Source organism: Ixodes scapularis, unplaced genomic scaffold, assembly GCF_016920785.2.
Source record: "Ixodes scapularis isolate PalLabHiFi unplaced genomic scaffold, ASM1692078v2 ptg000324l_1___fragment_1__unscaffolded, whole genome shotgun sequence".
Taxonomy (NCBI): Eukaryota; Metazoa; Arthropoda; class Arachnida; order Ixodida; family Ixodidae; genus Ixodes; species Ixodes scapularis.
Window position 1 is genome coordinate 1173976 of NW_024609966.1, and position 26584 is coordinate 1200559.

At 47.3% G+C, this 26584-nt stretch overlaps 1 protein-coding gene and 2 pseudogenes across 1 annotated transcript; all 3 read right to left on the minus strand.

Annotated features, from left to right (window-relative positions):
- Positions 1–1647: 1647 nt before the first annotated feature.
- On the minus strand, positions 1648–10108 carry LOC120843006 (annotated as a pseudogene).
- Positions 10109–10337: 229 nt separating this feature from the next.
- LOC115316253 (tigger transposable element-derived protein 4) lies at positions 10338–12461 on the minus strand. Its single transcript, XM_040214223.3, is given in 2 exon segments — positions 10338–10462; positions 10724–12461. Coding segments are annotated over 2 exon segments (1728 nt in total). The 5' UTR covers positions 12327–12461.
- Positions 12462–23141: 10680 nt separating this feature from the next.
- Positions 23142–26140, minus strand: LOC120843007 (annotated as a pseudogene).
- Between the last annotated feature and the right edge of the window lie 444 nt (positions 26141–26584).

The window sequence follows — 26584 nt, forward strand, 5'->3', positions numbered from 1 at the left end:
GAACACTCATCCTACCCGAATGACGCGGCCGCGGACCTTACAGTTCGAGGACGTCCGTGACAAAGTAAAACGAAGGAGGGAAAGACACTTCTTTTTGTTTACGCATTTCCTCCGTGAGCGACCCCAAAGTGGTCGTGTATCCGTGCGAAAAGAAAACGATGGAGATAACAAAATAAGAGTTTGTTAATGTAACCGCGGAGTGTTAGGTCAAAGTCTGTCTCCGCCGAAGTAAGGCCACCGCAAACCCGCTCCTTCTTCCCGCCCGTCGAGACCGCGGTTGTGCAATATTTTAGGCAGAGCCAAAGCGTAAATAAAGCTTTGCTGGAACGTCCTACACAGACGTTTGCAGAGCGTCCCAACCGTGCATTGATAGCCCGCCGTGCACGGACGCACATATGTACGCACCAAACAAGAAAGTTGCGCAAGAGCTTGCAATTGACAAGGCGCCCGACTTGGCCCGACGCCAAAGTATTTGCCAACGCGACCGCCGGCTTTCCCGCTTTCCCAGCATTGCTCTTGGTCGCTTCTTTGGTCCGCTCGCTCGCTCGCTCGTTGCGCCTGGTCGGTTTTTCTATTTTCTTGTAGACTTTTCTTTCTTTTTTTTTACTAACTAGGAGAACATAGTGGTGACATTCTTTCAGGGAACAAACGTTCGCGCTATATGCAGATCGGCGGTGTTTCTAGCGCGAATGCAAGCAACGGACTTCGCTATAGTAAAATATTCTTTCGTGAGCATTTTTTTCTATAAAATAATGAAACTAAATCGAGTTTTGAGTTTGATGTATCTCTTGTGCATCAGCGCTAGATACGCAGAGAAAAATAGGCGGTTTTTTCCGCTTTTTTTTCAAGTGTTTGTGCTCACCCACCGAGACATGGCCCACCCCACTTTTTTAACGAATTTCAGGCAGTAGGGGGGTGGGCGATGACTCGGGATATTACGGTAGGTTTGTTTTAACAGCGCCCATTAGGTTTTTATTGCTTTCCAATACTTTTACCTGTACTAGAACGTATAAGATGGGCAGCAACACAGGATTAGTTGCCATTCCTTCACAAAACGCAGAAACTGCTCCCCGCATCGCAGCAAATCCTCAACCGTATTCCGCCTGTAGGGACGCCTGAGGAACTGCGTAGCTCCTTCTGCTCGCCGGGGTTTGGCTTCAGACGTCGCTCAAACGGGTGGCAGGCGTCAAGTTTGCGATGGACGTAGAGGCGTCAAAGAGGGCAGAGCCGCAACGTGAGTGTTGCTAGGATACAATCCTCCTTTCCATTACGTCACTTCCATGTACCTTTTCTCAAACGTCGAACTTAGCTATCCAGTTATATGTATAAAAGTTAGTATATGTTCACAGAGTCTTGTGCCTAAATAAATGTAGGCTGTACCTGGAGAAAATCCAGGCAGGTTCTTGCAAATTAATAAAATAATTTAAAGGTAGAGGCTCGGGCAATCCTTGATCATTTGCTGCTGTAGCTAAATTTAAAGCTGAATAATGTCTAGGGGGAATTCTTTTATATTCATCCTTATCATGAACATTAATTCACGATTTTCTATTTTGAAGGACAAAACAATTGATAGTTGTGATTGGTAAATCAAACATTTAGAGGCACAACTTTTTGTTACACTTCATATTTAAAAGAACGCAGCCTCTATTACGTATGTTCACTGGTATCTAGCACTTGTGTCCTGTCAGCATGACAAACTTTTCTAGGCTTCTTCTAGGCACACATGAAGTTGTAATAGGGAAGTGTAGCACTTCACCATCATCATAAGTAGCCTCGCATAGAACCCTGGTCAAAATTTTGAGAACATGGATCCTGTCCAGATGCAATGCAATGTGCAATGGCTATAGAATATACCCCATATTCATATGTGCTCATGTGGCACTGCATAGGCATAACATAAGCAGTGAGCTGATGTAAATCCAATCCCGTGATATTTAAGACCTGAGAAACCAAACTGATGCTTTTTCTAAGAAGGAGTCAAATAAAAATACTGAATTGTTTGGAGCCCCATAATTTTCAAGTCACCCAGTGTTCATGATCTAGAATATGATGAATCTGGACAAATTTATTTTGCTTTTTAAACAATTTTGGGCCAAAAAGAACATCCTATAGTCCCTTAGCATAATAAAACTGTGTATGAATAAGGGATTTTGCCTCATTGATCACATTATCATTTAACCATTCAATGCCTTGCATTGCCTTATTTACCACATTATCATTTAACCATTCAATGCCTTGCACACACAATAAATCATGCTGCATAATATTACGTGCTGCACGCTCTCAACAGAGCATGTTATAGTTGGTGCTACTATTACCAGACTTCATGCTTGGCAATACCGACAGTTTAGATGTCTTCTTTCTTTTACTGGGCCTACCACGGGGCGACTTATTCAATAGAACAATCAAGATGTCTTTATCCAATACTGCGTCACAGGTCAGATCTACAACAATATGTGAAAATTCAGCATTTTTTTTTTTTTCATTTTGAAACTTTGGTTTTGGAGAGAGAGTAATTATGTGCGAAGAGCTTGTATTAATGTCTAAACTTTCGCAATAATCGTGGTCCACAAAATGCTGCTTTAATCGCATATGCTCGTAGTGCTCAAATTGCGAATTTCCTCCCTTTTAATGCTTGGAATACTAGCAAGGCTCTCTACAATGACATCCTTACTATCATATGCCCCTTCTATGTTTGGCTGGTCTTCATCTTTGCAATGAGCCTGCTTCACATCCTGTGGTTTATCTTGATTGAATACTGTTTTGGAAGTCTGATTCCTAGGATAGGTCATGAGGTTATTAAGAAAACTTTTATTTCAGATAACTTTTTCAGCACCTCAGATTGACCACAGCCAGCCAAAGTGTTTGCTATGCTCTTGCATGATTCTGAGAGCTCACTGAAAGCGTAATTATACTTTGATTCCATCGTGTCGAGTTTGGGATTTCCTATCGTTGATACATTCAAAGTAATTTTTTGCTCTATTGCCTGAGCAGCATCTACATCAGTCTCAACAAAGCCAGATTTTAACCACCAAAATGCAACACATTTGAGATACAAAAGATCCACTGGAAGATTATATCTACCAGCTAAGATGTCTACAAGGAAGCCTGAACTGATTCTGGAATGTGCATGTACAGCTAATTAGATCTTTTGAAAAAATGTAACAATTGGTCTGACTATTGACTGTATGCTGTCCATTACTCAGACAATATGCAAAATTTCCATTTGAATAAGCTTCATACTCCTTATAAATTAGGTTGCTAGGATATCCTGGGCAGTTAGTAGATACCTTAATACGAAATGCATCAATTTTTTGTGGGTCAAGGCACAGCATGGTTTCTTGGAACTGTGCAAAGCTAACAGATAAAGTATCATGGTTTACATATTGAACCAAGGCTTTGACATCATCAACTAAATGCATACGCTGGTGCATAAACTGCTTTATCTTTTGATTGTGGCTTTCCATTCTGTTGTTAGTGTTATTCCCAAATGTATAGATGTTATGACGGTATGCATGCATTCACATCTGCCCACAGTTGTGCCAGTTCTTATAATAAAACTCAAGAAAGCCGAGTTTTTTTTGCTTTTCACTTTCAAGCTCTTTTTGCAGTTCATTTTTAAGCTCTTCCAGGAGTTCCTGGTATATATTGTCATCATAACAGAAAACTAGTTTTGGTACGAGAGACTTAACGGCTTGCTTGTTGACTCTGCCATAACGAAGTTCCAAAAGTCTTTGGTGCTGATACTTATCCACGTGCCAAGAGCATAGCAGAATTGTACAGTTTGGTAGCAGCTGCGCAAGAATATTCATTTCATTAAGATCCTTATCCATCACCGTTACATTACAATATGTGTCATCAAAAAAATAATACCTCTGGGTAGCTAAACTCGTGGAGCAAAACATTCTTCGCTTTTTGACATAGCGGGGGGAGCGACCAAAAGAATGCCGCAAAGTTTCCTCCTCCCTGCGCGCGCTCAACTTCGCAACGTTTGACGAAAAATCCCCCGCGATCCCTAGGCGGTGCACGAGAGCACGAGACAGCGTGGGGAGGCGAGCGTTCACGCCGCTCGCTGTAGGTCGTCTTTGGGCTCTCTAGCACCGACAATCCCGTCATGCCTCGCCCAGGCGAGGAGCGAGAGCAGACGACGAGAGTTCGTCTGCTACGATGAGGCATTCGCACAGCGGAACTGAAAGAAAAAGTTGGTTTTCTGCTCGAAATCGCGTCCCGCGGGCCACAAACTCAAACGCGAGCTTGAATTGTAAGCGTCTGATATTTCACGAAGGGAGGAATCGACGGCCCGTCTTTTATTTGCGAAATTTGAGTCGTTTTGTAGCCGTACAGACGCTGAAACCTACCAGTGTGTAATGAAAGGTCCAGGACAACCACATGGGCCGCAAGATCTAGCATCATTTGTGTATGGGTGAAAAGTGGAACATTTTTCGACAAAGCTCCCACAGCAGAAGCCTGCGACGCATTCACTCAGCGTCCGGGAAGGCTAAACACGGAGACGTTGCCCGAGACTCAAGCAAAGTCATATTCGAACGGCAGCTATCTCGCCCCGTCATATTTTGTTTTGAGAAAGCTCTCGTTCTCAATGCCAGGGAAATAAAAAGTCTTACGAAACGTACTGCTAGCTGTTCCAAAGAACTAGATTTAAGCCGTATCCTTTCAGTGGTTCACTCATAATATTATGCTTAAAACGAAGCAAGCTCTTGCGCGTACAGTGCCATCAATTTCCTCAAGCGTATGCTGTTTTGTAGTCAACTGGTTTCGGAAACTTACGCCGTCTGTAGATATCTCTGACAGCCGAGTTGCTTAAGTGGAAGTCATTGCAAATGTAAGTTCATACGTTGCAGCAACCAACGTTTAAACGATGGCAGCGACTGCACTCTCGCTTTCCCACCCATCACGTCGAACAAAAAGGCGCTAGTTTCGGTTTGAGGTCGGTACTTTTCTACAACACCTATGGCGACAGCATCATTCTGCACTGGGTGCATTCGGCAAATTCGTTCGGGGCCTGTTCTCCGTGCAGCACTCGGCGGGTGGAATGCATTAGAACTCTCACAGTGCAAGTCTGTATCGCGAATTGGGAGCCCGTCACTGGCCTCACCGGCGGCCATTGCTTGACGACAGGCAATATGCCGCGTCCTGTCTAGTTCTCCCTTCGTTTTCGTCCTTGTTGCTTTGGCCTTTTACATCATGAGGCAATGCACGCAAGTCTAAGGAAGAAACATGCAAAAATTGGAAGCTTGTACGCGGGGCTCGAGGGCGAGCATTTTATGACGTGCTGCGATGATTGTCGGGTTCTTGGAGATCAAATAGACATTCGTCAAGCGTTTGAACATCGATTAAAAAAAAATTGGCCGGAGCACGATTGACTTTACCGACTTCGCTTGCTTCGGTTGCTAAATAAATGGCACGTCGAGCGACTGAACGGCACGCTCCGAGTTTCAGTTTGTCACGGAAGCCCTCACAGGAGTTGAAAGAAAAAGCTTTCACTATGAAGCACTATGTACAAGCGGTCAAAACGATGCGAAAATCCCCAGTAAAGGCATTCTAACTTATCGTTTGCTGAGCTTTGATGACTCCGATATCACAGATGACTCCACAATAATTCTCGGTAGCCCTTGTCTCATTAAACACATAACAGTTAACGCCCAACAAAGTAGCCCTGGACCCTCAACCACACAACATTTAGTTAAACAAGATTGGTATTCTTACGCGTTTAATATTCTTGCCCACAATACTAACTGTTATTTGCGGAAACATGATAGAAGTTTCATGGTAAAGAACAACCTACTAACGTAATAAAATTGAGTTGTGTCAAGCGATGACTGCCGGTGGTGCCGCTCGACCCCAGCAATACAGGCCTCTATCCACGATCTAGCCTCCTAAGAAATCAGTGGTGCCAGTGCTATTAGACATAAATCGTTTATTTGCATCGGTACACCCATACCTGCCGGATGTAGGGACGATGCGCAAAACCGTACATCCGGCCAATATTGAAGCCGGTTTTCGGACGATATTGCCTCGACACTCGCCAAGAAGCAACGTGCTGTTTCGGCGACTCGTTTGTGTAATTTATTTGTTCAGTCATTAATGGGTCCCGGGCCACTGTGTACACCCCAAAAAAGAAATGCACTGTGGTAATTACACCTTGAGGAGAAGCAGGCACGTAGCCAGATTTTCGTTTAAAGGGGGGGGGGGGGGGGGGGGGCACCGATGACAAAGTGCCTTATGAGGGGGAGGGAGGAGAGGAGGCCCCAGCAAAATAAAAAATTTCGGGGGGGGGGGGGGGGGGGGGGGGGCGGGCGGGAAGGCCAGGCCTTATGCCCCCCCCCCTCTCCCCTTGGCTACGTGCCTGACGAGAAGGGGTATTGTAGTTTTACATCTTTATAAAAAGGTGTAAACATTATCATACGTTTCAAGAAACGTGTTTAAAAAATCACACACTTTTAAAGGTGTGAAGTTTACATTTCTTTTATAAGGTCCATCGCTGCACTTATTAGGGTGTTAGTTATGGGACACCCCACTTACATGTTTAAAGGTGGGAAAATGCTTAATGTGTATATACCTCTAACGGAAGACAATCTCTTTCATGTGATTACATCGCGTGCCGATGAAACGATCTGTCGATGACATGTCGTTCGATGAACTGATTTGACCGCCAATGAGTGACGCTGCCAGTAGAATTTCGGGGAAATAATTCTGCCGGCTGCCGGGAGACTCGACCCTACCCAAGAATTACCCCGGTTCTTGTTTGTTTTCCAACATTCTGAATTGTATACCAGCTTATTAGTACCTCTTCGGATATTACAGAAAAAAAAAAAAAAGAAAGCGATGGCAGCCGCAAAAACTCTGACAGCCCGGTTCACAGTCATGTGGGAGACTGACAGGTGCTCGTCAGTCGCCACCATGCCTTGAAAGCTACCGGTTCCGAAGAACCGGAGCGCGCAGAGAACTCGTTGTTCCACGGTCCGAGGCGGCGAACGAAGCTCGTCGCAGAGTCAACGCACAACGGCTTTCAATAGCCGGCACTGTCGCCGAAAGTCGTCGTCGGGGAGTTGAAAGGCGTCCCCGGTGGTCTCAGTAGCGACGCCGACGGTGGCGGAAGATAAGCTCGGCCGCAGCGTACGGCACCGCCATGTTGACAAAGTTTAACTTCGCCTCGATCCGAAGCGAAGATCTCGAGCTCAAACTACGGCTCTCGCAAAGTTCGGAAACGTCACTTTGACGTCAGCGACAACTTCGACAAACGAGGTTTCTTTTTAACACAAACTTCGGAGGGATTTTGAGCGTCAGCAGGTCACCTAGGGACAATCTGTAAAGCATTATTTTAGCTTGGCGTAGGGATGTAGGGACAAATGGGCGCTACATCATCGGCGAAGCCTTTCAATCAGCGGGCTCCTCGCGCCCCTCACGCGCCGCACGCGCGCCTCGATGAACTTTGCTTTGAATGATTGACACCTCGCTCGGCGCGACGTCAGCGTCGCGAGAGTCCAATTAGCGCGTTCCGCAACTTTCGGACACAAAGTTATGCTTTACGAGTTTAGCGACCCTGGAAAATGTTTTGTGAACTGCCTCATTAAGGTAGACTGAAATACTACAAACAAGAGCTGATTGCTGGAATTTTTTTCTATTGTTACAGTCCAACCAGGACACTTCAACTAAATCTTCCATTTGCTTTAAGAGGGAATACTTGTCTTGGAGCTTTTTGTGCTGATTTCATATATCTGGTAATTTCTTCATTCAGTAGAATTGTCTTGAAGATAATTAAAACTTGCCTGCCTTTGTTTGGAGGAATGATAGGGAAAAATCTGCTCAACAAAATATCCTTTCTAACACATGGCCAGATACTACGAAGTGTAAAGAATACAATGTTGGAAGTACTTTTAAGATAAACCCATTATTAGCAATTCTACAATATATTGAAGTTCAGTGCTGAATGCATGCCTAAAAAGTAATAAAACGAAAGATCAAATAAAAAATTTTCTAGACTTGTATTAAAAAATCTGCTCTCAACATTGTATGCTTCACACATTTAGCAACACATTTCAAGCAAGGTTATATTTCTGACTGCTGTAGATGCTGAGATATCCCTCCTGCAAATTTTCAATGAGTCCAAAAATACACATTCAGCCCGCATAGACATTATAAATTGATTTATAGCTCGAATATTTATCCACGAAATTAGAAGCTTGGTAGATGCAAAAGAACAACAGCCATCGCCGTTTTTAAAAGAATGCAGTTTTAGGAAGTTTTTGGCTCCTGACGACACACCCGGCGATTCGCTGGGTGTGTCGTCAGGAGCCGTATTACAGTGATGTAATTGCTGCGCCAATTGCGCCAAACTGCGCCAAGGGGCTCACCCTGTTACATCCTGCTACATTTTGCCAAAATGTGGGTAATCTGTGCCAAGCCTGCGCCAAAAAAACAATTTCGGTCGCCTTTCAAAACTGAAACTAAACTGAGCATCGTAATTGAGAATGCGTGTGTTATGTGGCGCACACGGTCGCCCGACACAAAGTACTTTGCATTCATTGCCCATCCGGTCTTGCATGGTTCTCCCACCGTCTCGCGTTTCGCGCTCCCGTCGCCTCGTGGGTGTCGTCGCACGTCTTTTTTTAAATATTTTCAACGATAGATGCGGGTGTGTGCGGACGCTCTGATGCTAGCGTGCCGGGTACCAGCCATGCCGTCATGCTGTGAAACGAAACCACGTTTTTACGTGGCGGAGTTACTTTGTGAGCTGAAGCACTCGCTCCAGAAAGCAACGGCCGTGGGAAAACTATATTTGGTCCCTGCCTTCCAGTCACCGTGGTCGCGCGACGTCGGGTGTTGCCGTCCCCACGTCGATGCAGATATGGCACTTTCTAAAATGAAACTAGGTACCACCGCTTGTTCATCAACGTTTCTGTCCTTGTTTAAATCATACTTTATTAAAAAAAATTCTTCTTTAACCTAAAGACTGCTGGGTCGAAGTATTGATTACCTAGGTTTCTGTCAGTGCGCCCCCTTTCGAGGGGGACCCCGGTACGTAAAAAATATGCCGTGAAAGAAAGTTGGTGAAGAAAAATGATCTGGAGCAAAAAAGGCAATGTCTGCACGCTAAACCTGCACAGCGCGCTTGTTTGTCTCGAGTTCAGTCGTTGCACAAAGCTCTCCAAGATCTTTTTGTTCCTGGCTCGCAATGTCTTGTATTAATGCGCTCAGATTTTTTTTTTTGTGTGTTTAGCTTGTACCTTGTTTGCCGGCCTAGCAAGCACGTGCCGCTAGACTGTTTTTTGTCGTATGCTCGAAAGTTACATTTAGCATACAATTTTGGGAATCAATTGCTGACGGAGAGGAGTGGCGTGGTTTCGGTTTCAACCAAACAGCCGTTGTCTCCACTCAGGTGACAAAGCACGCGCAACTGCAGGCCTGCCGAAGTTGCCCTCATGTGCATGGGAGCATGATTGCACGACAGAGGCACCAGCTGGGACACTTGGAATACATTGGTTTTACGTTTGCTTACTTTTGACTAAAATGTGGCATGTCGGGAACCAGTAAAACGGTGGCAAGCTGTTGTGTCCAGCTTTGTCTGTTTCCTTCGCAGTGATTTTTTTCAGCTGTTGCATAGCTTGCTTGCTGGCTTTGCATATGTGGATAGTCTTCTCCAGGTCGATTGCCGGATCTCAGAGTAGTTTTTCTGAGACGTCGTCATTTGCTATACCCACAATGTAGGAGCTCATCCGTCAAATCACTGTATTGGCATTTCTTGGCCTACAGTCTTGCTGCTGTCAAAAACTCAGTGAAGGTCTCTCGTTCCTGCCCCATCTCGTTTAATTTGTACCTCTCGTACGCCAGGTTCATTTTCGGTGTGAAATGCTCTGAACTTCTGCTTCAACGTCTTTTCTTCTTCGGTGAGCGAGAACGTTCTGTAGATGCTCTGTGCTTCCGGACCAATTACTGTCATAAAGTTTACGACCTGGACCTCCGCCGTCTTCTTGTGCATCTGAACTGCACTGGCATACCAGTTGTACACTTGGAGCCAGTCGACCCACGTATCCGGAAACTGCGATGAAACCTCCAGAGGCTTCGGTGGTCGGAGTCCGTTGTCTGCCATCGTGAATTGTCGGCGTTGGCTTCAGGGGGGTCAGTTGCCTCACGTTCGCTCAATGGGCTCTACTTGAGTCCCGGCGCTCCTTCTGTCACGTGTGTGGCGACTTCTGACACCATGTGACGACTAAGGTGTCGTACAGATCAGTTTAATTAAGCAAAGGAAAGGTTACATGGTTGAATGTGAAGCCTCTCAAACATCGGGCTGGCGCGTGAAAAGTCGATGCTGCATCTCGTCATGCGGATCCTCTCATCGGACATCTTGCGTAGGCATCCTGTCGCAAGATACGTCTGCCTGCTTCGAATTCCGTTTCCTCTAAATCGAGACTTCCCACCACGGCAGTACTCAAAAGTGATACGTCTATAAGAGAAAGAGTCTTTAGATGTAGGACTTTTGCAACTAGACAAATATTTTTGAGTGACCAATTCTCATGGGAGTGAATTCGTCAGCTAGCCACAGCTTATAGCTCAATTGAAACTCGCTGTACAGTCGCCGACCGATTTTGCGGACTTCGTGAGAACCGAAAAAACGTCCGATAAATAAAGCAGTCCGAAAAATCCTCGGATCACAAAATTTGGCTTTATTGAGCCTAGGTGGACTTGAAAGAGTCATCAAGGGTACCTTGTTTCATCTTCCGCCTGCGGGAGATCACGTCCGCTTGCATCTGCGCCAGCGTCATATTCTCGCTGTACACATTGGACAGCAAGGTTAACGCGCTCGTTATGTCCGCTGTCGACGGCTGCGCGTGGTGATCGTCGTCGTCAGAATCCGAGTCTTCTTCAGGTTGTCCGAGGACTTGGCGCACGATTTCCTCGTCCGTAAGCTCCGCGCACAGTTCGAGGTTGCTGTCAAGATCCGCGAACGCACTGAATGTAGCAGCATCAGGAATGTCCATTCCACTGTCGCGCAGGTCGGCGAACAGAGACTCGTCGACATCCGCTGCTGCGGCGATGTCCTCGGCCTCTTGATGGTCCAGACTTGCGTTGTCAGCTAGTGACTCTACACTGGCACAGAAACCTGCGTGGTTGAAGCAGTTGGCAATTGTCGATGGCCGAACGGCGATCCACGCATCCGTCAACATCTTGACTGCCGCATGGAGGTCCACAGCATAACGCTTCCCATTGTCTAAGCAGAGGACCGTGCGGCGCAGCAGTCGAGCGCGGTAGTGGACCTTGACATTCTGAATGATGCCCTGGTCCATTGGCTGGAGAACACTCGTAGTGTTAGGGGGCAAAAATTCAAGTCGGATGGCTTTGAGGTTGTCCACAGCGCCGTGGGCTCCACAGTTATCCACAAAGATCACCACACGTCGTTTCTGATGCTCGAACACCCTGTCCAGACGGCGCAAGTAGTCCTCGAACAACAGGTGCGTAATTCACGCCTTGGTATTGCTGGAATACCACACGGCAACCTGACCTGTATGTTTGAAACTCCTCGAATCGCTTGTCGAGCCGACAACGACGAGTTGGACTTCCTTGCCACCGACAGAAAGTTTTTTCATGCCTTTGAAACACCTGGGGTTTTTCGCCTTCCCGATGATGAGGAGCGGCAACTTCTCGGTGCCCACCGCGTTCGCCCCCACCATGACGGTGATTCTATCCTTACTGTTTTTTCCTCCTTTGCAAGAGTCACCGTCAAAGCACAGAGACCGGTCCGGTAGCATTTTAAAAAAAAGGCCGGTTTCGTCACAGTTGAACACATCTTCGGGCGCAAACTTTTGCAGTAACGCCTTGAGCTTGTTTAAGCGATAGTCCGCGACAGTGGTCTGGTCGACGGCTCCACTCTCTCCGCACACTTTCTTAAACAAAATTCCGTGTCGCTTCTTAAAGCCACGCAACCATCCGTCGGTGAACTTGAAGTTCTCTATGTCCATTTTCAGAGCAAGAGTCTCTGCTTTTTGTTTGAGTGCGTCACCAGACACTGGAAGGTTCTTGGAAAGAACTCCTTTAAGCCAAAGTTGCAGGGCCTCCTCCAGAACCGGATGTTCCCCTTTTCGGTCGTTCTTTTGGTGCTTGTTGTGCGAGCGTTCAAGTGCAGATAAAATCTTTTCCTTGTTTTTCACGTAGTCGGATAACGTCTGCTTGGGCAGCTGAAACTCTTTCGCGACGTCGGCTTGCTTCCGTCCATTATCCAGGAGCTTCAGAATCGCCGCTTTCTTCTCCAGCGTCATTGTAGAGCGTCGCTTCTTCGGAGCAACTGGCGGAGGTGCAAGAGGTGGGGCCATGAGGTCGAAAGCATGTGTTGACGGAGCGTGAAAGGACGATAGTACTGACGCAGCGAGGGCGTGCTCCACACTTTACAAATGGCGACTGGCTTTGATTGGAGATGGAAAATCGACCGAACAAAGAAACGAAAACGATGATGATGATGCAAAGCAAAACAAAAAAACAAAACAAAAACATACTCTAGGACACCTAGCGGCTGATTCGGCCTACTCAAATCCACTTACAAAATCAAGCCAAGCCCACGGTCAAGCCAGCGAAAAATTCAAAATGGCAGTTTTTTTGGCGGCCGCCGCTCGCATTTTAGTCCGGAAAATTGAACTTTCGGGCCGCAAACTGTCCGCAAAACTAGTTGTTAATATGTACTACTTCAATCGGGGAAGTAACGGTTCCCCGTCGATGTCCGGAATAACAAGCAAGTCCGTAATTTCGGAGTCCGATAATTCCGTCGGTAACTGTAGTCACTGAATGTGACGCCTAGACCCAGAGTGCCCCCTCCAGCTAATTTGCCCAACCCACAGTGTATGCAAGGCACCCATCTGCACCACTGACAGGAGCATCTGTGCCAGCCTGACCATGTATCGTTGGTACATTACAAGAAATGCATCTTGGAGACTTCTGACCCACGATTTCATTAGAACGCCCTTTACTTCTTCCAGAAAAAAACGAGCCTCCTAAAAGAGACGGACACTCAAAGCCAACACCACATGTACGAGCCATCCAAAAGTCCGAGCCCGAGCTCCCCCGACAAGTGCAGGCACCCCTTTGCGTCATCGGCATCTCAGAGGGCTTTGTTCCTCTCCACCTCTGCTTTCGAGTGGTGCGACAGGTTGTGGCCGGTACACCTTCACGGGGGTTGATGCACTGCGCCACAGAAGAGCAGGGACGCACAGAGGCACCACAGGCAGCAGCGCATGTGCCAGCCATCTGGTGCACCCACACTCCCCCGACAAGCGTAGGAGCACAGTCGTCGGAGTGCATCGTTGGCATCCCAGAGGGCTTTGCTCCTTTTAGCCTCTGCTCTCGAGTGGCACGACTGCTGGCGGCTGGACACCCCGAGAGGGCTCGGTGTTCTCTGAAGACTGTGTGCACGGCACACAGCCCCTACTTCTTACAGTGTTGTCAATGCCGCCATGGCCACAAGAGACGTTTCGGCGCCCTCTGCACAACGGCGGCCCAGCTGGTGGTTCATGTGTCAGTGGTTGTCAAGGAACACATGGCCTGCACCTGTTCTTCACCCACACAGAGTGGACCTCCTCCAGCGCTAGAACTAAGGGAAGGGAAATTGTACTTACCGCTCCAGAACTCTGCAAGCTCTTTGGCCTGGGGTCCATACTGACAACGCGGCTCCTAGCGTTCCTCTCCTGCATCACGACTGCACTCCTGATTCTCAGCCTCCTACTCGTGGCCGGCCAGAGCACCATGAAGGCCGCATCAAAGGATGTTTCTGAACGCCTGCCCATATATGAAAACTTTAGTGGAAAACGCGTCGCCACGAAAACCTAAGGCAAAGCAATCTTTTAGCGTTATCTGCATACATGTTGATTCTAATTCTAATTCCTTGTCCTAAATAATGCTATGGCTCCAATATGCAGACTGTCAAATGGCTTCTAAATTTAAAAAAAAAACAAAAAAAAAAAACAACCTACTATGCTGCCTTTCTTGTTCAAGTGGACACTGTTTAGCATAAGCAGCCCACTCCACGACTGCCTGCTTCTGTTGATGAAACCATATCCTTCCTTGCGGCAGAATTCCTGCAAGTTTGTTGCCCTGGCCCCATCACTGTGCTGTTGCAGCACTTCGGCACTGTCCACCCACCAATCATTCTTCCGAAGGCTCACTTTTCTCGGAAGGATGGCCAAGAAGGCTGCCTGGATCTCGGGGTTTTTCTCCATGAAACGTTACACTAGCTGACGAAATTTGACGACGCGTGATGGCACTATCCCCCGTGCCAACATTCACGAGCACCGCATCAAAGCTGCCAGGCAGACTGTCTGCGATCATGGAGAACAACTGTCAATCCTGACACCACTAAAGGACCTGACCTCGACAACCACACCAGGATTCAGTTTAAAAGGCTGCGCTTGGTCCTTCAACATTGAATCACCGGCAACCAACACACGAGGCATGCCTAGTTCGGGGCCCGCTCATTAACACAATTAGCAGCAATTACAACTAAACCAAGAAATGTTACTGGAAAATAACTATCCGGCACGTTCCGTAACACTCTACAAAAATAACCAATCAACTTTTGAGAATGCCGATTCGCGATTAATTCAGAACGATATCCAAAACTTGCCGAAGGTCCTGTGCCGTACACGAACGCACACCTGTTCGGGTACCAGCCTTAGGTGACAGCAAACGGAGGAAACGGCCGGAAAGAATTCACAAACGAAACAAGTTGTGATGTCACAAATTATCCTAACTTTAATTATATCTTTATTAGGCAATTATAACAGTGTTTTTTATACACCAAATAAAATAAATATAAAATCTTAATACCAATATGTTGGCACAGTCACGTGGCGTGTAGCCATCCGGTTGGCCCATGGCAGCAAGCGGGCCTACCCAGATGTTGTTGGAATCACCGGGTGGCAACAGACAGTGTTTTGTATAAAACATTATAGCAGTGGCACAAATGTTAAGTACATAAAAACAGTTTAGAGAACTTAATCTAATTTTTAGCATTCTTGCACTTGATGAAATTAAAGGCATCATACCTGAGCACCAACATCTGTCTCTTAATTATTCCTTGCTGAAACGACAAATAAATGTGGTGCAAACATGAACCAATACAATCCAAAACAGGCTTAAGAACAGGTATGACTCAACAAACAATTATTTCACTTCCATCCGCAAGCTTGAAAGCAAATGTGTGTGTGCAACAAATATCCCCTGTTGACACTTCTTCATTTTCAAACTTCATGAGGTAGGCAGATTACTTGACTCATAAAAGGATGAAGTCAGAAACAACTTTAGTGCACCTTCAGTCAGGTTATCTATCTATATCCGGGGACATCTCACCTTCATAAGGTCATTGATACAAATTAGTAGGTTGGGGCTTCCATTCAAGACTTCATACTGATGGATGTACAAGCTTGACCTTGAGGTCACAGTGCCCTCCTTTCATGTGCTTGCAGTGCGACCGCCTCGTGCACTTGGTCCCAGATGGTGAAGCTGGTGTTGAACAGAATGTCGTCTGTTTTAAAAGAGTCTTCTCAGTAGTCAAACAAGCACTTTACACCCTTGAGCAGCGTATTTGTCTTTGCATGCCATTACCAACTGAAAATTAGTGCAAGCCTTTTTTTTTTTACACAACAGAATGCAAAAATGAACATGTCTATTTCATTTTTTTTTTCGTACTGAACACCTGCGAACATCCAAGGGATGCAAATCAGTACAAAGGCCTTTGCATTCTTTGGTCTTTTGAGACTCCTTGAACTACAACAGGCTACCACCCAACACTGAGTCGTGACTGCAAATTAAGTTTATGACCCACATTCTACCACACCAACTGTTTGGACAAGTGGCTTTCAACTTGTTGCTGGGGTGAAAAAGACGAAAAACCGTCGACTGCGCATTTGGCTTGGTCGTACTGCACCGCTTCCATGATGGCATTGTTGTTCTGCATGACTTCACTGATGCAATCTTTCAATTCTCCTTCACACTCTGTCTTCGGGAGTTTATATGAATTGCAAATTACTTGACTGTCTCCTTGAGCAAGAGTCTTTATAAGAGTTTCTCGTCTTGGCTTCCCGAAGCAACACGAGGAGGTTGACTATATGCTCCATCCCTTCTGACGAAGCCCTTCTAGCCCTCCAAGCTGGCCCTCCCAGCAAACAGGGAAGGATCCTTTGTTCTTTAGAGTATCCCCGACACCCTCCATGAGATCGGGCCGAGGACCGTAGTAGATCAAACTACTCTGAAAGAAGTAGGGTGGAAAGTTGGGCTAGTTGGTAGTTATTCATCTTGGTTTTAAAAGCGCACAAAAGACGAGGACGTCCATCGTTTGTGTTTCTTACTCTGTCCTCGTCTTTTGTGCGCTTTTAAAACCAAGATACTCTGAAAGAACTCTTGAGTTCTGTCAAACACTTCGGATAGTCCCAGAAACTGTCCCATTACTTGAAAAGCGGGATACTTGGCTTCGGCACGTTGATGGTTATTCCACTTTTTGTAGTCTACGTGGTTGGGTAAGGTGATTGATGAATAGTCGACCTGGCCTTGACCGACAGAGTTCTAGCAACTTTTTCGTAACTTTTTATAACTTTGGTGAGATTGTCTGCCATAGTCAATCCAGAAAAAAGAGGAACATAATATTCCTTTATAAGATGCTCAGTTGTCACTAAACACTGGCGGAGATTCCATGACATGAGTGAAAAAAATCTGCCTTCCTTTTTCACTTCTCTCTCTTTACCCTTCAGTCCAATTACCAAGTCATCTTGAGAGACTTGAGTCGTTGATGTGTTGAAGAAAGTCCTTGACGTTCACTTGAGGTGTTTCTAAGGCTGTCTTCAGTACCTTTCTTGATGGAATTTCTTTATCCGGGTAATTCCAAACAGGGGCCAGTACTTCTGATCGGTTCATGGAGTGGCTTCTGTCGTTGTAAAGGACAGCGGGATCAATTGTTTGTGGTACGCTGTAGCAAGGTAAGAGGGGAAGTCTGTGCCACTTGTCCTCATACTCCCGAATCTCAAGTGCAGTGGGCCATGTGACATTCATGACATGTTTGCGAAGAGGATCTGTCAGGCCCATTTTGTCAGGATCCACGAACCACTTACATTGAGCAAAAAACTCTTTTTCCAGTATCATATAAGCAAGATCGCTTGCTAGAGCGTCTCCATACTCCAGGTCGATGTCTTTTTCCAGCTGGACCTGGGCATTAAGACGTTGCAACCCATCCTCATAATCCAAAAATGGGGAACCCCAATGTCAAGAGGAACCAGAGTACAACAGGGTCTGCCTGTGTGATGTCTCATATTTGATCAGCTCAAAAAGTGGAGGCAGCCTTTGTCCATACTGTTCAAGAGTCACAACCGCACTAGCCAGATGGTACCGGAATGTCGAGTCAATCGGTATAAGTGGTCTGTGCTGGTGAGCTATAACGCTCATTTGGAACGTGCAATGGGGTTCTATTATCTTGACAACATTGAATACATCGTTGCCCATTTTCTTCATGCGGGCATTCTTGTGAGTTTGGCTAGAGGTAGGTCGTGGTACAAGTCCATATTGCCGCGCGCGCAGCTGGCCAAGTAGGCAGCGCGCACGTGGTCTACCGATTATCGCGCTTGCTTTCCACGGTGAAAGCCAGGGTTCGATTTCTGGCCGCAGAGGCACATTTTTGTTGACTCTGTAAAGTAATGTTCTGGTAAATTCGAGAATCATCTTGCTGATTCGAGGTTAGAATGTTCTACGCGCCGAACCTTCTACGCCGAACGATCCAGAAACCCACGAGGGTACATAAGGGATTCCACCAGGCGAGCGGAGTCAGTTTCGCCCCAGCGTTTGACTCTGCTGCTACGCCGACTTCGACGCCTGCGACGCTCTGTTATTATCTTTTGTACCCTTTTATTTTTGGCAGAAGTTCGCCACATTAAACATTTATTTCTTCCTGTTTATTTATTGTTTTTAGTCACCACCCGTGACAATATCAGCAAGAGGGCGAACATCACCATGACGACGGTCGTGGCGGCCTCGACGTTCGATATGCGGTCACGGAATTTCGCATTTAGGTTGTTCTGTCCGAGCACGTTATTGAAGTACTTTTTGAGCAATATATCGTAAGTCAGATTGCAGACCGAACGATACTTGAGCGCCATTACGAATGCTTCGCAAAAATATATGGACGCGGTTTCGCCAGTTGGTTATTTGGTTCAGATGTCGCGCCATCCACGTAGTTTATCAAGCACGTCACTATCAGGCAGTGCATGAACAAGCAAAGGGTGCATGCCAACACCAGCAGGAAGGTGAATATCAGCGTGGCGACGATTTCGAGGTCCGACGCGCTACTCGGGGGTGACGTATTGTACGTCGGAATGTACGTCTGACTATGCTGGAGCGCCATTGCTGCCCGCGTATTGTAGTATGCACGTTGCCAGCAGCACGCTAGGCACGATCCAGCAGATGGCGTGCACCGAATCTATTATCGGGTAGCGCGTAAACATGGTGGTGGGCGGGACGAACAGGGACGGATTGAGTACTTGCGGAATTTTGTTTGCAAAAAATAAGTTGACGTGCTCCACCAGGCGGTTATTTAGATCAAAGGCGAATTTGAACATGTCTTGCCTTTGGTGCAGCCTCACGGCCAATTCATATGTGTCTGGTTCCAACTCCATGGCCTCCAGAAACGTCACGTCCCAGAACGCCGATATTGCGCTGGCCTTGTCAATGGGCACAAACACGAACCGCTGGCTGGGGAACAGCGGCTTCGCCTTCGATTCGGTTTCTGTCTTGTTGATGGCACACGCAACCTATTTGCCCTTTCCAAAGGCGTTTCGAAGAATGTGATGCAGCCAGACGTCGCCCATTTTTATTCATTCCATTATCGACGGCAATAGGTGGCGTCTACGATGCTATAAAGAGTCGGGGACCCCCCGTCGACGTCACCAGAGCACCATGACCCGCTACGAGACGGAACGTCTCATCGCGCGACAAATCGTCGGAGAGTGTTCGGTACCCGAACGCGAGCTCAAGGCGCCCAACCCGACCGTCGCCGCCCCGCTGCACGACAAAAACTACGTCGTCGAGCGGCTCCGCCACATCGACCAAGGCCAAGCATGCCACCACCCACAGCCGGGCTGCAGCGAAATCGTTCAGGCGAGCGTCGAGTTGTGGTGCAGCTATTTCAATGTGAAACACCAGGACGCACTCAACGAGGCCATGTCGGTGATCGAATCGAGGCACGACGACTACATGTTGGTGGCCATGCCAAACTTTTACAACTGGATGATCGACACGCGCATCTTTGAGGAACATACGCTAGTCGTCACGAACGAGCACATCCTCTGGGACGTCGCCCAACTCAAGGAGACGCTTTACAGGTGCGTTAGGCCGTTCCGCGTGTTAAGAGCACCAAGCTGCAAAGCATCGCCACAGACATCGCGTTCGCCACCGACGTCGTGGGCGGCAAGTTGCAGGAGCTGATCCTGAACTTTCTGTACGAACTACTGAGCGCACTGGTGTCCCTGTCGCAGTACAGCATGGTCGAAGAGAAGAACAAGGTGGCGGACATGCTCGTGGCCTACTTAGTCTGCGCGACGCCGCCCTGCGAACCACCATCGATACGGAAGATCGGAGCCGACTCCAACTGGTCTTTTGCCTTCAAATAAAAACGATCAGGAGCTTGTCGGACACCCATGGGCGTGCCAACCAAGGGGGCAAGGGGGGTGCTTGCCCCCCCCAGTTCTCTGAGTGGGGGAACAAGGCATGTGTTTTGCCCCCCCCCCCCCCTCCCCTCCCCCTCCCCTCCCCCTCCCCTCCCCTGAAACAGCCACCGCTGGGCAGGGCAAACACTGGCCGGCGGTACACAAGGGATACCCAAGGGCACCGACCCCCGGCCTGGAGGGGGGGGGAGGAAGGGAAGGAGAGGGGGAGGGGGAGGTTTGGTTTGCCTCTTCACCGAAAAACAAGTTGGTACGCCACTGCGGACACCGGAAGTTGTAGTTTTTTTCGTATGGTTGGTCTCCACACCGTGGCCGTTGATTGCTGGGTCTTGAGCTCCTCTCACGAGACAGTGTCTGCACCGCCCTTCGCCAGGTATTGGAGGGCACGCTGCGTCTCCTCAATGAACTCTTCGCTATCCAGAAGGCCGGCGTTCATCTTCCTTGGTGCATTGTGGCGTGCTTGCTCACCTTTGATTCCGCTGAACTTCATCACAGTGGAGACGAAGCCATGATCGGAAAAGGGCACAATCTTGGCGTCGTATGTCGCAACCTTCTCGGACAGCTCTCCGGTGACGTGGTCACGGCTTAGCCTCGCCTGTGGCGTTCCCCTCCACCTCGTGAACTGCGGAGAAAAGGTGTCAAGCATCTTTATCACAACCACGAGGCTGAAGTCACGCACAGCGTCTTGCAGCGCAGCCGCCCCCGCATCAACTCTAGGGGCCGCCGATCCTTGCACCCTGTCACAGCCATTGAGGATGCAGTTAAAGTCCCCTCTAACCACGAGCGCCGCCGGAGTGAAAAGGAGAGAATGCAGCCCAAGGAAGAAATCCTTGTGCTCCACCGGGTTGTTTGGTGCGTAGATGGAGATGAGCCTTGTCAGCCGGTTGTTGACGATACGGTCAACGAACGCAAAGCGTCCGTCGGCACACAACCGGGGGTCAATCATCCGGATGCCGGTGTCCTTCCTTATAAGGAGGGCAGTGCCGCTGGCGTGATTCACAGTTAGCGTATGGGTGCACCAGAAAATGTGGCCAAAAAACTTCACGAACATCTTCGCCTTTTCTGGAGAGCATATTTTTGTCTCTTGGAAAAAGATTATGTCAGCTCACTCCTCACGCAAGAGGTTCATTAAGAATGTTTTCCTCTTGCTCGCTGCTACGCTTAAGCAGTTAAAAGTAGCTATCTTGATGAACGACATTTTAGCATGTTCCAACAGAGCACACGAAAACATAGAGCAAAAGTCGCGGGAAACGACAAACAAAAAAGATTAGGATATTACAGAGACAAAGGCAAAAATTCACTACTATCGAACAAAAACAAAACAAAACAAAGGAAACGCAGAGTTCCAAGAGAACTCTCACCCATTACGAGGAGATGGGGAAACCTTGGAACAGGCTTAGTCACTCACTCTCCAGGAATGAACGACCCACTTCCACAGGACACAGCACTGGCAAAGTGGCAGCAGGTCCTTATTCTTCTCACTCCGGATACTCTGTAGCATTGTTTTGGTGTCCTTGGAAAGAACACCTGCATGAGGCTCGTGCAGGGTACCCACTGACCGAAACGGCCGGTGACGCTAGCAGAAGGGTCAGAAGTGCTAGCTCTGCCGTTGGCGTCGCCGTAGTGGCCTCCATCATCAGTACGCTGGTCTGTTCTTCGACCTTGGGGGATGTGGCTGGTCTCGGTGTCCACTGCATCCTCATTGTTGGACAGGGTCAGGGGTTTCAGTATTGACTGAGCCGCTGCCACCATGCTGGCTTCGTTTTCCAGCATGTCACTGTCGTCGAGCAGTTTGTTCTGTTGACCCCTCTCCGATTAGTGCCTGGTCTTGGTGGAGTACATCTGGACGCAATCTGCCTCGGCACCAGGGAGCCTTGCACTGCCTTTGCATGTGCCCAAACTGGTTGCAGCGGAGATGGGTTGTCAGCCGGGCACGGAGACGAGCACGGGGTATCCAGCGACTGCGCCGGTGATGCAGGAGCTCCTCTTTGCGGAGCCCTTCCTTAAGGAGGATCCTGACATCTCATGTTGTCCCGACCTTGTAACTGCCATCCAACATCTTTCAATTCATCTTTTACGAGGCGACAACTGCTGGCAACTTTTTTCCCGAATTGTGCCGGCTGCCTGCAGAATATCCACTCCCTAACAACATAGACTTCTGGACCTCCTTGAGCATAGGCAGCTTCCTTTCGTGGAGCTCGAAGTACAATAGTGTTACCATCGTCATGTTCAGGCAGACAAGGGGGAACCCTTTTTTTGTAGTAACGCAGCCGGTCAACTGTAGGTCGAAAAGTTTGCTGCCAATTTTTCTGCAGCATAGGCACTCCCCAGGCTCGAAGACTGACAGGACTACACATTGGCCACATCGCACCTAATAAAATAATTGTACGAAAAAATAATTCAACACCCATCTATACCCTGTCTGAGCTAAGTGCTGGTATCATGCTTGTGCTGGTTGTATCGCACAGTGTACTTTATATTTTAGAGCGCTGCTCTTAGGTGCCCGTTTCCAGTTTGAGCAGCGTTGGCTTTTTGGGACGTCACAGTTTCACCACTAAATCTAGCGGGGAAACTGAATTGCTACTGAGGTTACGCGACGTCAATTTCCCCGCTTAATTTAGCAAGGAGACTTAACTTATTCAGTTTAGCAGGCAAATTTCCCGCTAAATTTGTTGGGAAATTTAATGAAAATTTTCTGCTAAATGGGAAGGGAGAAGGAAAGGAGGAGGGGGGAGAAGAGGCATAGCCTCCCATCCGTACCCTCCCCTCCTCCTCAAGAGCTGCACTCTAATTTTGCATTACAGAGAATTGTAAACATCTTTCTTTTTTTTTTATGTTGTGACCACTCCATGGCAAGTGTTCTCGAACTTTTCAATCCCAGGAAACCCCGATCTCTCCTGAGTGATAATCTGACAAACCAATCTGGACTGACTGAAAGACCTGGAAATGTCAGAGAATTTTTCACTGTCTGGAAATACTGGGGAATTGTCAGGAGAATCATAAAAAAAATTGGCTAAATCAGCGAAAATGGCCAGTTAAAGGTGTATGGCACTGTGTTACGAAACTTTACAATCAAATCATCAGCATGGTAATGCTGGATAACATCACCCAAAAAGTAGTCCTTTAACCGGAGGAGTCGGGTAGTTTGATTGAGATAGTCAGGGAATTTGAAAAAAAACAATCTTCTAGATGCCCTGATTGTGGCCATAAAGAAATACTGCATATACTAGTTAATGTTTGGTGCATAGTTAATGCATCAGTAAATGGCTTAGATCTGCTGAAATAGTACTTGTAGTGAAAAATATTTTACTCAGTGGTAGGGACAATTGAGGAAGTTGGAGAGCGCAGAGAAGCTCTGAGGGTACACTGGAAAATCCCCAGGTCCCTAGGACTGCAGTTTGAAAACCTATGCTCAGTGGAATGGCCTACATGTTAAGTTCAGTCCTGTCGCTTGATGATTGCAGGCAGCAAGTTTGCAAGGTCAACACATATGGAACACATTATCCACCAATAGAATTAGAGTTAGGGGCACTGTCATTTTCAGGATGTTGTAAATCTTGATCCTTTGGATCATTTGCTGAACATGAATGTGCACCTGTGCAATGTCGTACGTATCCCGCGCTTCTTGTTCACTGAATCGCCCATTCCCAGAAAGAAAAGGGGGCATCACCAGTACTGCATCAGTGTCCTTCTGACTTTCCCTGATGCCTGAAGACCCCTTGTCTGCTAGGATCACATCCCTGGGCTATACCACACTTAGGAAGCCACAGTCCACTGTTACATGGATGTCTGAACAGCAGCTTGCGTAGGCCTTTGAAAGAAAGCAAATCACCCTGTTGGTTGTAATCGCAACCAAAAACTTCTGCGTGTACCCACTTTTATAGCTTGAGTAGGGTACACACTGCTGGCCTACTCTACTCGGTTCTTCCGTCCTGACTTCAGTGCAGTCAATTATCATCTTGCACCCAGAATAGTTTGCCTTCAAGCACTCCAACAAGGTTGCTCTAATAATGCTTGACAGAGGCCGAAAAATCCAGCTATGTGTTGTCGCAGTCAAGGCGGTCAACACTGCCTGAAAGTGGTGTGACTCAGTCGTCCTGTCTACGTCAAACAGGACGCCAAGTGCGGTGTACGTGAGTTGCAGTTTCAGATTAGCAAGAAACAACAGCAACCTATTTGGGAGAGACACGCTGTAGCTGCGCTCGGGAAGAAGGGGCAGCATGCTCAAAAGCAGAGCAAACTTTCTCATGCTCACATTGCACATGTCCTGCGAAGCATCCTCAGAATGCTGGATATTCTTGTATCCTCCAAAAAAGCTTGTCCTTTTGTGGGGACTTGAGGGCTTTGAAGACACTTGTAGCTTGTGCTGCACCTCAGTGTCGTAGGCCTCTCCGTGTGCTATCAGTGTGCAGCCCTCCCCGTCTTATAGGGAGCACGTGTACACTGAGGAGCTCCGAGTGTAGGCTTTAAGGTTGTCGGTCTGTGTCTTCTGTAAAAGCAGTAGTGCTAGGACTTAGGCTGTCAATGAATGCTACAGTGCTGAGCAAACTTATTCAAAACACGCAAACAGTGGCCTTTCTTGTGGCAGTGTTATCTTGGTGGCAGCCGAAAAACATCTCCATGCTGTTGTACACAATGTAACAACACAAGCAGGGGAGGCCACTTCAAGGCCAAGAAGGGCGATATTGCTGTAGCGTCTGAAGAACATTGCACAGGCAAACACGGAACAAGGCAGGCGGTATTGAGAGGTATGTCATGTACAACTAAAAACCCCGGTGAGCATAAATTCCGTATCAGTGTCCCTTTAAAAAACACATGCAAAGTAAAAAAAATACATTTTTTTAAACAGCTTAGATGGAAAAAGTATCTTATAAAACAAATTTAGAAAGAAGAAAATTTTTAGAGCTATATTTACAGCACGAAACAAGTTTGTAGTTGGTGCCCGTGGGAGCCGCTGCTGGTCACATGGTAGACCTGTGCGCCGCCGCGCTGCGTCGCCACCGCCGCACGCTGAGCGTTGTGCGCCACCGCTTCGACGCGTTTTTCCATGCCGCCGCCGCCGTCGCCGCGCAAGTGCGTCTGCTTCGGGGCGCCGCCGCCGTCATTTGACCGGCGCACAGGTCTTTCCCGTCTGCTTGTGCTTTTTCAGGAGCTTCCTTTGGGCTCTAAATGTTACTTATTAATCTTTGTTTTGTGTTATACTTTGAACAAAGATGAATAACTTACTTTTGGAGGCCAAAGGAAGCTTCCAAAAGAGCGCAGCAGCACGTGATAAATAGGGGCCAGTCGCATGATAAATATGAGCTACTTTTCTGCGGCGCCCGTGGGTGCGAACAACAAATTTGTATAGCGCCGTAAATATAGCTCTAGAAAGTTTTTTTTTTCGTTGTAAATTTGTTTTATGACTTCCTTTTCCCAACCCGGCTGTTTAAAAAAAAAAAGTTTTTTTTCCTTTGCATGTGTTCTTTAAGGAGCTTTGTTTGTTCTCCTCTTCCGAGAAGTTCTTGACATTAGTGGAGTATGTGTCAAATAGCACTTCAGAGTGGTCACAGATTCCAGTATCATTCTGATTTAGACTGCCATTTGTCAGCATTTCCTCGAGTGTCGCTTTCACCCGGCATGGTCTACGAAATTATTGGAGGCGGGATGAAACATGAAGAAGGATGAAATGTTTATGCACACATAAAGGATGGCTACAATTGTTTAAGTAATGGGAGGTGAAAGTTATATCCCAAGGTAAATCGTCCCCCACTTGTCTTCCTGAGGCCCTATCCTGCACAGCGGGACCAAGGGACCAGGACGACGTCTGCTGCGAACAATCGCAGCGGACATTGAGAATTAAGATATACCGCAGAATTCTGAGCAAGCAGTCACTAAAAATTTGGAGATAATCGCAAAAAAAATGGGGGATGGGCGCTTGTCCGGTCATCAATTTTACATATGGATGTACTGTGCCTATTTTCTCAGATCTTACAAATTTGGAAATGCGTGCTTAGTGCAGAGTGGGCAGATGCGCGGTATTCCACGGTATGTAGGTGCACCTTAGATTCAATATTTGATACCTTATCGTGGCGTATGACCAATCTCTGCGCGGCGTATGAACAATGCTCAAAACTTCCTTTTTTCTTGTGGTGTCAAAATGAGGTGTATAGATTTCCAGGGTTCCTGTGTGCAGCACCAGTCATACCTTGCCAGATTCTGTGGTGAGTAAGCGTGGAGTTGCCGCAGCTCTGCTGTGAAAGCCGTGCCTTTCAAAGCTGCAGTACAGAAACTTGTCGTTACAATCAATGGCAGATAGTTTAGTGGTGTATAATCTTTAGATGCCGTTCTGTTCTGCAAGTAAAGTGGTTTTTAGTTTTTTTCTACTGGCATAAGATATGAATACTTCTGCGTTCCTCAGCATCAACACTCCTCTTCAGACCAACCTTTCCCTTCATTTCGTGGAACTATTTAGCCTGCCTTCCTCTTGTTGGAAGCTGTTGGCTACTCTTTAGTATTGCGAGAACATTGAAGTCGGAGAAGGCACACAGAGGGCGGAACTGTCACGTGCATGTTTTGAATGCATGTGCCTTCTGCACTTCAAGCGTTCCAAAGGGTAGGAAGATGGAATGATACCTTGCCGTGATAGTCCCACTAGTTATAGAATTTTGTGTTTCAATACGGTTAGTTCAGGCATAGTAGTATACGCTATTTTGAGAACAAACAAACTCATCTTCTCAAGCCGGTTCATTCTTCAGTTCAACTAGATGTCCCCAGATAGGCACGGTAGGATTTCCAGCCGAAAGGGCTGCAGATGTCAAATTAGCCACCTGTGTTTTAAGAGAGGCACAATTTGTGTTTTAAGAGAGGCAAGCTTGATCTCTTGTTGGAAAGCTGTGAAT